Source organism: Lontra canadensis, unplaced genomic scaffold, assembly GCF_010015895.1.
Source record: "Lontra canadensis isolate GAN:19392208 unplaced genomic scaffold, GSC_riverotter_1.0 scaffold147, whole genome shotgun sequence".
Lineage (NCBI taxonomy): Eukaryota > Metazoa > Chordata > Mammalia > Carnivora > Mustelidae > Lontra > Lontra canadensis.
In genome coordinates this window covers 909,861-922,082 of record NW_022631141.1, presented here as the reverse complement: position 1 = coordinate 922,082, position 12,222 = coordinate 909,861, and the positions used below count along the sequence as shown (strand labels likewise).

At 46.3% G+C, this 12,222-nt stretch overlaps 1 protein-coding gene across 1 annotated transcript; it reads left to right on the top strand.

The window, feature by feature from the left end:
* Nucleotides 1–1,581: 1,581 nt before the first annotated feature.
* On the top strand, nucleotides 1,582–11,527 carry MMP10 (matrix metallopeptidase 10). Its single transcript, XM_032844064.1, has 10 exons — nucleotides 1,582–1,683; nucleotides 2,297–2,541; nucleotides 2,636–2,784; nucleotides 2,915–3,040; nucleotides 4,435–4,599; nucleotides 4,801–4,945; nucleotides 6,551–6,688; nucleotides 9,322–9,477; nucleotides 10,139–10,239; nucleotides 11,299–11,527. Exons 1-10 carry the CDS (start codon nucleotides 1,582–1,584, stop codon nucleotides 11,397–11,399), a joined length of 1,428 nt encoding a protein of 475 aa, XP_032699955.1. The 3' UTR covers nucleotides 11,400–11,527.
* Nucleotides 11,528–12,222: the final 695 nt, after the last annotated feature.

Here is a 12,222-nt window from a genome sequence, read left to right as displayed (position 1 = left end):
TGGTGAGGCCAGGTGAGCGCTTCACCGGGGAGAGAAGACCTGTCCCCCAGCAGAGGCCTGCATGGCAGCCCGTGAGGGAAGCTGCGTCCACCCCGTTTTTGTTTAAAGATTTTATTTATCTACTCAGGTGAGAGAGAGAGCGAGAGAGGGGAGAGGGCCAGAGGGAGAGGCAGACGCCCCGCTGAGCAGGGAGCCCAATGCGGGACTCGATCCCGAGACTCCAGGATCGTGACCTGAGCCCAAGGCAGTCGCTTAACCAACTGAGCCACCCAGGCGCCCATGTCCACCCCATTTTTACAGACAACGAAACAATAGCCCCCCAAAATGATATACTCGCTCCCTGTCCAGCTGTCTGCCCAGGCGGAGGGCTCAGGCCACGCTCAGGCCGAGGGCCATCCATGCTGCGGTACCGGAGCTAACCCTGTGGCCGCAGAACCGCCTCCCCCTGGAAGCCCACCACATGCAGTCGGCCAGCTTCCGCTCGGGGGTGCACTGAGGGACTGTCCTTGCACATTCGGGAACTGACCGTCCCGTGGCTTCAACGGGACAACGGGACACGTCCTTCAGGCACGGTGGACTTAATTTCTCTCTAGTGAGAGAAAATCTGTGTGCTACTCTACAAAGATTGTAGGGTTCTCCGTATTAGTAAGTGAATTTTGTAAAAGTAAGTTACTGCAGACTTAGGATGCAAGAAACACCACCCTGGGCTGAGGAAAGGAGGGGGAATGTGAGGTGGACGTGCAGAGGTGAGTGGTCACGGGGAGGACTGGACATCACTCCCCATGACCAGTCCCCATCCATCCCCTCCTGGGCACTTGGGGCTGGTGGGGGATGAGGACGAAAAGATTTTTTTTAAGCGAAGAAGAAGAATGCATTTTTTAGTCTAATATGCAATTTGATTTGTTGCTAGGCAACGAGCTTTGCGGAGTGGTCACTGTGAGCAAGCCCGCCTCTCCGGAGTGCCTGGTGTCCACTCAGAAGGAGCGGACAAGGCAGGACTGTCTGTCTGCTCCTTCCTTCCTCAGCAGACCCTCCTTTCCAGCACCTGCTTCCTCTGCTCGGTGCCCTCCTTCCCCAGGGACAGGAAATCCGTCTGAAAATCGGTAAGGGCTGAGGTCTAGAGCTCAAGAAACGAAATCTCTCTTCTAGGATCTTCTAGAGAACAGCACCCACAGTTCGACCAAAGTTATATCTACGCATTCCTAACCTGCTTATACTTGAGTTTAAAATCTAGTCTTTCTAGAAGGAAACTGCCTGCTTTCGAAATGTCTGCTCGGGCACCATTCTGCTAGGTCACCCGGCCATTTCTCAATACACACATGGAGGTGAAGAGTCCGTCCTTCCTCCTCGTGCAAATACAGAGACCAGTTCTTGGAAATCAGTCCTCCTTTCTTCATCTACGTTTAAAAGGAGAAGGCTTTACATTACATTTTTATGAATATTCTTGATGTTCAGATTAAAAAGAAAACACATGTGTGAATCATGCTGTTCAGATAAAGCCCCGTCCCCCTATAAAGGACAGTCACCCGAGGGGAGACACAGAAGCTACAGCAGGTGTTCTCTTGAGTAAGGACAATGAGAATGGAACATCTCGCCGTCTTCGTGCTGCTGTGTCTACCCGTCTGCTCGGCATACCGACTGAGTGGAGCCGTGAGCAAGGACTCAGACGCAGATTTTGTGAAGGTACTTGGTGATGGTGGCCACCGCAGCCACGGCCCATCCCAGGGGCGGGAACAAATGTGCCGGCTTCGTCTGGCAACCCAGAGGAGGCTTAGACTGGTGGTCCTTGTGTTGGAATGAGTTAGCCCCGGGAAACCGGCAAGTGCTGGAGATGGGTTGTCGATAGCTTTGAATGGAGAAGGGAAGCAAGGGGCAGGAAGGGCGTCGGACTCCTCCAGCTCATGTAAGAAGACACTAGCAGCTGCTTTGGGGCCAAATGAGGGGAGTAAAGGAAAAATGCATGAAACGTCTCTGGCTTTAGAATTTCTTTGGTTGCAATAGGGAGGACAGACATACTCATTTTGATTTTCAAATAATTGTAGGTAATAATTTTCATATCATTACTTGTCATGTGTAGGCAAAAGAATTTATCCTACATCAGTCTTGAACAAGGTCTATATTAACAGTATAAATTTCGACCCCCTTTCTGCTTTTAAAAACCCCTCCTGTTCTATAGCTGGATGGAACTCCTTTACACGTCTTAGATGGGTTGCTGACAACTTATGAACTAGTTAATAAGGCCAATTTGATATTTTATATTATTATGTTGAGTTTCTGTTGTTTACTACCCCATTAGCAATACCTGGAAAAATACTACAAACTTGCAAAAGAGACGAAACCGTTTGTTAGAAGAAGGGACCATGGTCCCGTCGTTGAGAAAACCCGAGAAATGCAGAAGTTCCTCGGGTTGGAGGTGACGGGGAAGCTGGACGCGGACACTCTGGAGATGATGCGTAAGCCCAGGTGTGGCGTTCCCGACGTCGGTGACTTCACCACCTTCCCTGGCATGCCCAAGTGGAGGAAAACCCACCTTACCTACAGGTAACGGGTCCAAAGAGGTTTTCACACACTACCCAGATTTTACTAATGACTATCACAGGAGAAAAGAACTTCTTCTTCAATTTTTCTCTTAAAGGATTATAAATTATACCTTGGATTTGCCAAGAGATGCTGTTGATTCTGCCATTGAGAAAGCCCTGAGCCTCTGGCAGGAGGTGACCCCACTGACCTTCTCCAGGGCTGATGAAGGAGAGGCTGACATAAAGATCTCCTTTGCAGTTAGAGGTAAAACAAAGAAACAAAAAACCCCACAAAAACCATGAAATGCATCTATTTATCTAGGTGCTGTTGGGGGAGGGTATTCCAAAGAGATCTGAATTACCTATCTTTCCAATAAAAACACTTTCTCTGTTAGATCATGGAGACTTTAGCCCTTTTGATGGACCTGGAAATGTTTTGGGTCATGCCTACCCGCCCGGCCCCGGCATTTATGGACACGTTCACTTTGACGACGATGAACTCTGGGTGGAGAATCAGCCAGGTGGGTCACCTACCTCTCTGGACGGCTTCGGGAGTAACGTATGCCACTATCCGAGAGTACCTGGATCATTCAGAATGAGCAGTAAATGTAACATGCCAATGTCCACGATGTGGAATTCGGTCTGCGTTTCCTTCTTCACTCCCAGCAAGTGCAAACCTGGAGGCACCATTCCATCTTACTTCCACGACTTAGGATCCCAAGGAGGTTTTAGAATGGGCATTTTCACAATGCTTTTGATGATTTTAACTGGAAACGATAAAGGTAGAATGAATTGCATTGAATCACTTCCAACCTAAAATGTGCCCTTGGGTTTCTTCTTGTCTTTCCATTGGACTCTTTCTCTTAAAATATCAGCGAAAATGTCAGAAAATAAAGGAAATTGTTAAGTCCTCTATTTAAGTAAACCTGTAACTACCTCTAGCTTAGGAGCTTTATTTTTTTTCTTCCTAAGTTAATTCTGAAAGCTTTTACTAGGTTTAAACACAATGACTGAAGCTAACTACATTTTAGTTATTTTTTTTCAAGTGGCTCCTGAAGTTTACAAACACACTGTTGAGAAAATTGCTATTTTCAAGATTGTTTGAATTTTTAATGCAAATGCAAAGAGCATCTTTACTGAGAGTAAAAAACTTGTGCTACAAGAAATGTTCTTGTTTTATTCAAACAACTATTCTTTTCTGCATAATTACTTGGAGGTTTGGTTAAATTATTTCTACTATTTCAATAAAAAGGTTTATCATGTAAAGAAAAGCTGAATTCAGCTGTCCTTGGACTGCAGAAAACTGTTATTGGACATATTTCTGTTTTAAACTAAAGATTGTGTCTATCCCTTTTGGCACCTACTCCTGGAAAGGTTTTTAACCATCAAAAATTATTGGATTATTTTGAAAAGGTGGAAGAACAACTCTGGTTAAATCCCCAAAGGAAATGACCAGTTTTTGTTGCATAAGAGTTTGAGGAATAACATAAATCCTCTGTGATTAATTTCAAATGAGGTTACCTCTGGCACATGTTACTAAATTTGAACAATAACCGACTTTGTATTTGTAGAGACAATGAAGATTCACACATGATGACACGGTAGTCTTGGTACCTCCAAAAAAAATACCTTTTGGAAACGGTGTTTATCATTGTCACTATAGGTGAAGTGACCAGCTTTCCCTGACCAAAGAGAGACCTGGGAGGAGGAATATGGTAACTAGCTCTCATTATCTTGACTTCAAGTCAACCTTGAAGAATGATTAAGTAGGGCCTATGCCCATCAACGAGCCCGTCCACAAATAAGGAGATGCCCGGTGTTCTGAGGGTAGCCCGTATGACTGGCATGTGTTCTTACATGTGTGTTTATGGAACAAACAGCTGTGAAGTGTGAACATTTATGGTTCTTCACATAGGAACCAACTTATTCCTGGTCGCTGCTCATGAACTTGGCCACTCCCTGGGTCTCTTTCACTCGGCCGACCCTCGCGCTCTGATGTACCCAGTCTACAGCGCACACACAGACCTGGCCCGCTTCCGCCTTTCTCAAGATGACGTGGATGGCATCCAGTCCCTGTACGGTGAGCGAGGCTGGAAACAATGCCTACTCCTTCCTGATGTTTTTAGGAAAGTGTTCCAATGGTGGTCTTCGGGAGAGCTTGAAAACGCAGCACGACACATTTGCAGTTCCTCTCAAAGCCCCTGAGAGTGTTGGGAAAGCACTCACGTGGACGATAGCGTCACAGTCCCTCTGTTTGCCTCCCCACATCTGTTCCCTTCAGGATCTCCCCCTGTCTCCCCAGGTGGTCCCGTGGTGCCCACGGAATCTGTGACTTCAGGACCAGGGACCCCAGCCGCGTGCGACCCCGCTTTGTCCTTCGATGCGGTCAGCACCCTGAGGGGAGAAATCCTCTTCTTTAAGGACAGGTCAGACCAGAAGATTCCACTTCCCTCTCTCTTCTGACGTTCAATGTTTAGAAAGGAGAACGGAGACTTGACAGAAACGTTTTGAGAAAATATTTCCTCACATTTAACAGATCATTCAGATCTGGCTCTTGTTGCATTTTATCATCTCCTTAGAATAGTGCGGATCATGTTAAGGATGATTCTGGGTCCCTAGAACGTACGCTGGATGAAGGCATGGGGTTTTATGTGTGTGGTTCACTTTTAGGGCCCCTGGGCCTGGAACAGGCCTGGTGCACGTGGTGAGTGAGTTAATTAGTGAATGAGTAATTGCTACACTTAAATCCCATCAGCCCCGTCGTGTTTCAGAAGGCACGGCTGCGTCTTTAGAAGTAGGAATGTGTCTTGACCTTTGCTGACATATGCTACTATTTAAATTAATTTCAGAAAAAGTGTTTCTGGCACAATATTAAAATAGCACCAAAAGACAGAGTGAAAAGAAAAATCCCTCTCCCACGTCTGACCTCTGCAGAGCCTCATTCTTCCCATATGGGCGACCACCTCGACCCACCATTTGTCCCTTTAAAAGATACTCTATTCTTTGGGGCGCCTGGGTGGCTCAGTGGGTTAAGACTCTGCCTTCGGCTCAGGTCATGATCTCAGGGTCCTGGGATCGAGCCCCACATCGGGCTCTCTGCTCAGCGGGGAACCTGTTTCCTACTCTCTCTCTGCCTGCCTCTCTGCCTACTTGTGATCTCTGTCTGTCAAATAAATAAATAAAATCTTTAAAAAAACAAAAAGATACTCTATTCCCATACAAACATAAGTAGGTGTACTTTTTCCCGCTACTTTTTTCAAAAATGTTAATGAGTGCATAATATATCTATCATGGATGGGCTTTTAGAGTGCTGTTGGGGCCGAGTGATAGCTGCCCCAAAATGTGTCACTTGGGCATCTCGAATATTTTAAATGAAAGTCATTCAGGAACCAGCCTGGGCAGGAGGGGCACTGAGACCGACCGCTCTCTCCCTGAAAGCAGGCGGTGAACATTCAGGTGAAAGGGGCCCTCCCTGTGCCAGGAGGTAAAGACACGTCCTCATCACCGGAGATGGGGCATTTAGAGCTGAGAAGGCCGTGTCCACCGCCCTTGTGACCTGTTACTACCGGGCTCTGCCTGCCCAAGTCTGTTTACGATTCCTTAGCAGCCGAAGCTCCCAGAGTCACGTTTCCTTTGTCCCGCCGGTGCCTCACAGCTCCGTGCGCTCTCTGCCTCGAAAGTGTAACAGCTCCCCGCCCGGGTCATGTCTTCAGGTCTTGGTCTCGTAACGGGGCTCCGTGTGCACGTAATAATATCTGAATTTTTTTTCTTCCATTAATTTGTGTCATGTAAATTTACTTCTTCATCCAGCTGGAAGATCTTGAAGGCCAGGAGGAAGTTTTCCCTCCCTTTGAACACTGCTAAAGCGTAACAATTACATGGTCATGGATTTCATTACCCTGGGATCACAGGAAGGAAGATGGTCCCATACCTACTTCTGAGTTGCCATTGTTTGAAAGAGAGAAAATATGTTCCTTTATATACATATCTAAAGGAGAAAAAAAATTGTAATTAGTTTATGTGTGTTCCAGATATTTCTGGCGCAGATCTCATTGGAGCCTTGAACCTGAATTTCATTTGATTTCTACATTTTGGCCCTCTCTACCCTCAGACTTGGATGCTGCATATGAAGTTACAAGCAAAGATACCCTTTTTGTGTTTAAAGGTAAGTGCTGTGCAAGAATTTTAATTTGATGAAATAACTTCCATTACAACAATTTCACCAAGACATGAATTTTCTCCATTAAGTTAAATTTATTCTATTTGGTTTATTACTGTAAGGCCTAATGTTGATGCTTAAATAGGATGTGTACAAAGAACACTATAAGTTCTATTTTAAATATCCAGTGAGAGGGTGTCTGGATGGCTTAGTGGGTTAAGCGTCTGCCTTCGGCTCAGGTCATCATCCTAGGGTCCTGGGATGGAACCCCACATTGGGCTCCCTGCTCAGCAGGAAACCTGCTACTCCCTCTCCCACTCTTCCTGCTCATGTTCACTCTCTCACTGTCTCTCTCTTTGTCAAATAAATAAATAAAATCTTTTAAAAAAATTTTTAAAAAATAAAATATCCAATGAGACCTAAGTAATAGATGCTATCCTATGTTCATGAATAGAAAAATAGTAATAACTAATACAGAAATGTAACAATAATAATGTAATGTAGTATAGTATAATAATACTAATGTAATATAGAAATGATAGACACATCTGGATACACAAGGAATTTTCCATCCAAATGCCAAAATATTTTTTTTTTCAAATGCCAAAATACTTTTCACAGAACTTGACAAATTAGTTCCATAACTGTGTGCGAGAGCAAAGGCCAAGAATAGGCAGGATGAGGGCCCTGGGTAGCTCAGTCAGTTAAGCAGCTGCCTTTGGGTCCTGGGTCCTAGGATCAAGCCCTGCATCAGGCTCCTTGCTCAGCGGGGAGCCTGCTTCTCCCTCTCCCTCTGCCTGCTGCTCTGCCTACTTCTGTTCTCTCTCTCTCTCTGTCAAATAAATAAATAAAATTTTGAAAAAAAAAAGAATAGGCAGGATGCTCCTGGAGAAGAAGAAGATGAGGAGGACTGTCCTGCATCGTAGCGCTTGGGTGGATGAAATAATGCAGTGTCAGCGCAAGGATGGGTGTGGTAGCTAATGGGACAGACAGGGCCTCTCCGCTCCTGTATCAGATTTGTAAACCGCTGTTTCCACTTGCCCCACAGTTAATCTCCTCTTTGAGCTGTTATTACTTCTTGAATCAGTTTTGCTAACATATTTTTCTAAAAATGTATTAACTTGGTCTGTTTTCAAGTCAACTGGTAAGGAACTTTCTGAGTGTTATTTTCTTATTTTCATTATTGCTGAAATTTTGTTCCCTTTGTCCTTCCTAATACTGAATCTTCGTGCTTCTCACTTTACCTGTCTCTGGGACGACAGGATGTGTAATGATTTTATTCATCCTCTCAGAGAACGAACGTTCAGCTTTGCTAATCCTCTCTATTGTGTTTTGACGGTCTATTTAAGTTGTTTCTGTCTGCAGCATTGCTGCCCCGTCTGTGCTGTCTTTGAACTTATTCCGTTGTGTTTTACAGCTTAAGCTTGGTCCTTAACTTGCAGCCCTTTCTTCTTTTCTGGTGTAAACTTATACACCTGCAAATACCCCTTTCTTCTCAACTTTTGCTTCATTCCTACAAGGTTTGATATGTAGTGTTTATAATTTTGTTCATTTTTCAGGGTGGTTTTTTTTTTTCAAATTCCATTTTTAATTTTTTCCCTTGACTCTGAAGTTTTGCGGAAAATGGTTAAACCTCGACCTGTGTGGGGATTTTTCAAAGTTAGGTATTTCTGACAATCTCACTTTTATGAGGAGTCAACGAAACGTTGTGACGCTGTGCCAGGTGTCGCAGCTCTGAAGCGCGGCGCTCGTCCGTTAGTTCACCCGGCGCTTACGTGGTCTTGCAACGAGCCGGGCGCTGTGCTCGTTGGCGGGCGGTGAGCCCGAGCGAGGTTCCTGTTCTAGAGACGGCGGCAGAGATGAAGCTGGGAGTGTGACACACGGGCAGAGCCGGGGTGGAGGGTCCAGCCCCGGCCCCACACCCAGGAGGTGGAGTGGAGGAGGAGGTGCAGTTTAGGATGTTGAAGGGAACTTTGCTGTGTGGTCAGGGGCTGAGCGTGTAGAGGGTAGAAAAGGTCTTCAGGGCAGAAGGCGCCGTCTGCCCCCGGGGGAGACCGCACAGGAGCTGGTCGGACGGGATCGGCCTCACCGCGACGGGCGTTTCAGACGTGTCAGCCGGGCGGGACATGAGGCAGGGGTTTGGGGTTGGCCTGGAGGGGAGGTGTGCGGAGGAGAAGCACAGACGCTGAGGGGTCCCGCTGCCCTAAGTCGCTGAACTCCGGGTGGCTTCCTAAGGTGTCAGAAGAAGCACAGTCCGGACCTATGACCACGAGATCCCAGGGAAAGTGTCCTGTAAGCAACCGACTTAGTGACACAGACACACGAACAGCTCCACGTTAGACACTTAGGTTAAGAAGTCACCAGTGACCAGGACCAGTCACCGTAATTATAAACTGTAATAAACTCTCATATTTATAGATAATAAACATATGACCCAGAAAGGGCAGGGACCAGAGTTAACGGCTCATTGACTCACTCGCTCCCTCGGGGAATATTGGTGAAATACTGGCTATCGCCCGGGCTTTGGGTTAGCGGTTGGAATTAAAACGAAGTCTTCCGGTTTTGCACATGAATGTACTCAAACCTTTTCTAAAACCACAAGTCTTCACTAAAATTTTTTGGCTTTCCTTTTTCAATAGGAAGTCAGTTCTGGGCCGTGAGAGAAACGGAGGTAGTAGCAGGTTATCCGAAAGGCATCCACACCCTGGGTTTTCCTGCAACAGTGGGGAAAATTGATGCGGCCTTTTCTGATAAGGAAAAGAAGAAAACGTACTTCTTCGTAGGGGACAAATACTGGCGGTAAGACTCGGATGGAATGGCTTTGTATGAAGCCTCGTTAGGGAAATTACCCTCTTTCCTGAAGGAACTCCCCCACTCCCACCCTCTACCTTGCTCTAACTTCCAACCTTCTGATTGTGAAGAAGATGACTTACAGTTACTCGGCTTCTCCCATATAATAAAGGGCTCTCAGAATGGCTGGGCACTGGGTCATAGATCCAGACACCAGAAGACATCAGGAGAGGCCACCTGCAGTCGTCCAGACACCAGGCCCCCATGGGAAGTGCTGGTGTGTCAGGCTGTAGAGACAGTGTCTACAGGGCAGGTGAGAGAGCAAACCAGGAGCTTTTCAGCCAAATGACGAACTCACTTCCCATGTCTTGTGCTTGTGGTCCTCATGCATTTCTGGCAGGAAGGCATCAGGGCTCTGGGTCGAGGCTTGGAAACTTGACCTCAGACATATGTAGAGAGAACCCCCATGGCACAGCCTGATACTCTGGTCCCTGGAGAAAATGTTGGTTTCTGTGCTAAGCTTATCGTCGGGGAAAGTGATAAATATTTGTAGTTCTAAAGATGTTTGACACTTGTTTCCCCTGATTTGAGATTGATCTGGGATCCCACACGGGGGCAGTAACACGATGGTGTGCGTGACGTGGAGCTGTGTTTCCTTCACTCGGTACAGACTTGATGAAAACAGCCAGTCCATGGAGCAAGGCTTCCCCAGACTGACAGCGGATGACTTTCCCGGGGTTGTGGAGGTTGACGCCGTGTTTCAGCACTTTGGTAAGGAGGCACTCCTTTCATTGCCAATGGGGACGCTCGGGGACATTTTATGGAATCAAAATCACGTGGAGAATCCGAACGATTTTCAAATCACTCAATCTTATACCCTTTTTATTCTAAACTTCTGAACATTTTAACTTTCTAATTTCTGTAACTGGAGTTTAAATTTTGTTTTTCCTGAATAATTTCCAAGTCTCTGCTTCATACCTGCTCATACTGCCAAAGGGTGCTTTCTCACACCATGTGACTCAGGTCACTACGTTGCTATAAACATGCAACCAGGTGTGAGCTAAGCTTACAGACGGCAGGTGTCCTTTTCCTTTCTCATCCTCTTGCCTGCTCTCTCCCATCCCATCCAGACCTGCCTGGACTTCTGTGGCAGTCACGAATTGCCTACATTAAATAATTCATTTGTTTAAAAAAAAATAGTAGTCTTCCCGTGTCCTTGAGATAGATGAAATTTGATCCCTAGTAACGGGCAGATGAGAAGGTAACAGCTGTGCTCGTTCTAAGAGAATTTACAGGGAGATGCAAGGGTTTGATGACCCTAACACACATGAGGCTCATGATCTTATCACTAAGACACTTGACTTGGTGCGTATGGAGTGGTCAGTGGGCCTCCGGGGCTTTTTACGGTTGGCCTGATTCTCTTGGGTCCAACTGCCCCCCACACTGCACTTTAGGACCTAGTGGGGTAAGCAGGAGTATTTAAAATACCATAGAATTCTATTACTTTGGAGACTGCATAATCTAATGGTTTAAGAGCTCTGGCTTTGAAGTCTGAGGAGACGGAGTTCTTTCTCCATCTTTTCTTAGAGGTGATACCTTAGGGAAACCACAAACTCTCCCTAACTCTCACTTTGTTCTCAATAGTGACCTCTCCCATTTTTCCAGGAAGGAGAGATGCCACGAATCATGTAACCACGTAGCACAGTGGCACACGCGTGCAGCCACTCATCAGTGCCATCCTGCACTAGCTCGCTCTTGTTCTGAGTTATGTGTGGTGCAGAATGGATTCACTCGAAGATCTCTCATTATTTCCCTCGTCTGTATTTCCAGGATTTTTCTACTTCTTCAGAGGACCATTACAGTTTGCGTTTGACCCCAATGCCAGGATGATAACACACACACTGAAGAGTAACAGCTGGTTGTACTGTTAGATGAGAAAAGGAGATCGATTCAAAGGAATATAATAATTATTCGCCTAATTTATTATAAGTCAAAATGATGAGTTTCCCCCTCTGTTTAGTGGCCAAAGAGCATGAGCTCTGTAGACATGTTCATGGTCCTGGAGCATTGATCTGGGCCCCTTTACTTGCTGTCGGATCACGCTGAATGGAAGTGGGAGGCAACGGTGGGCACCAGTCAGAGAGTGTATCTCCGTGGGCGTTTTATTTGGTATTTAATAAAGATTTTTAATTTTGACCCATTCCTTCTTCCTAGAATAATTCGCTTTTAATACAATGACCACAGTGTGGGTTGAGCCCTTCCCTGAAGTTCTGTCAGTGGGTGCGGAAGGAGGACACCTTCCGTGACGCGGCAGGGGCGGTCGTGTGCCCTCCCCCATTCTCTGTCCCTCCACCCACAGGACGTTCTTTCCACCTCTGGATCTTTACGCATTCCTTACACACCTGAGGAAGAAAGAGCTTGGTCAACAGTAGTCCTGTAGGACTGGGTCTGGACAAAGTCGGGAAACAGAGTTCAAGAATGTTTGGGTTTAAGAAGCAAATCGTGCAGTGTGTGTTCTCACTTACATGAAACAAAACTAGTCTGAAATCCAGCCGCCTTTTTTTTTCAAACCCAAATGTTCTCTCAGTGGTGCCTCTTGACTGCCCTGTTTCTCCCATCGTCCTCGCTCGTCAGTAGAATGTTCTCTGCTTCCCGTTTTCTCGGTGGTAGCAGCCGAGTAGTCACAGAATCTGAGCACTTGCCGACCTGGGACAGGCTCGCGGCCACGGAGTAGTGCCTCCCACCCCGCCAAGG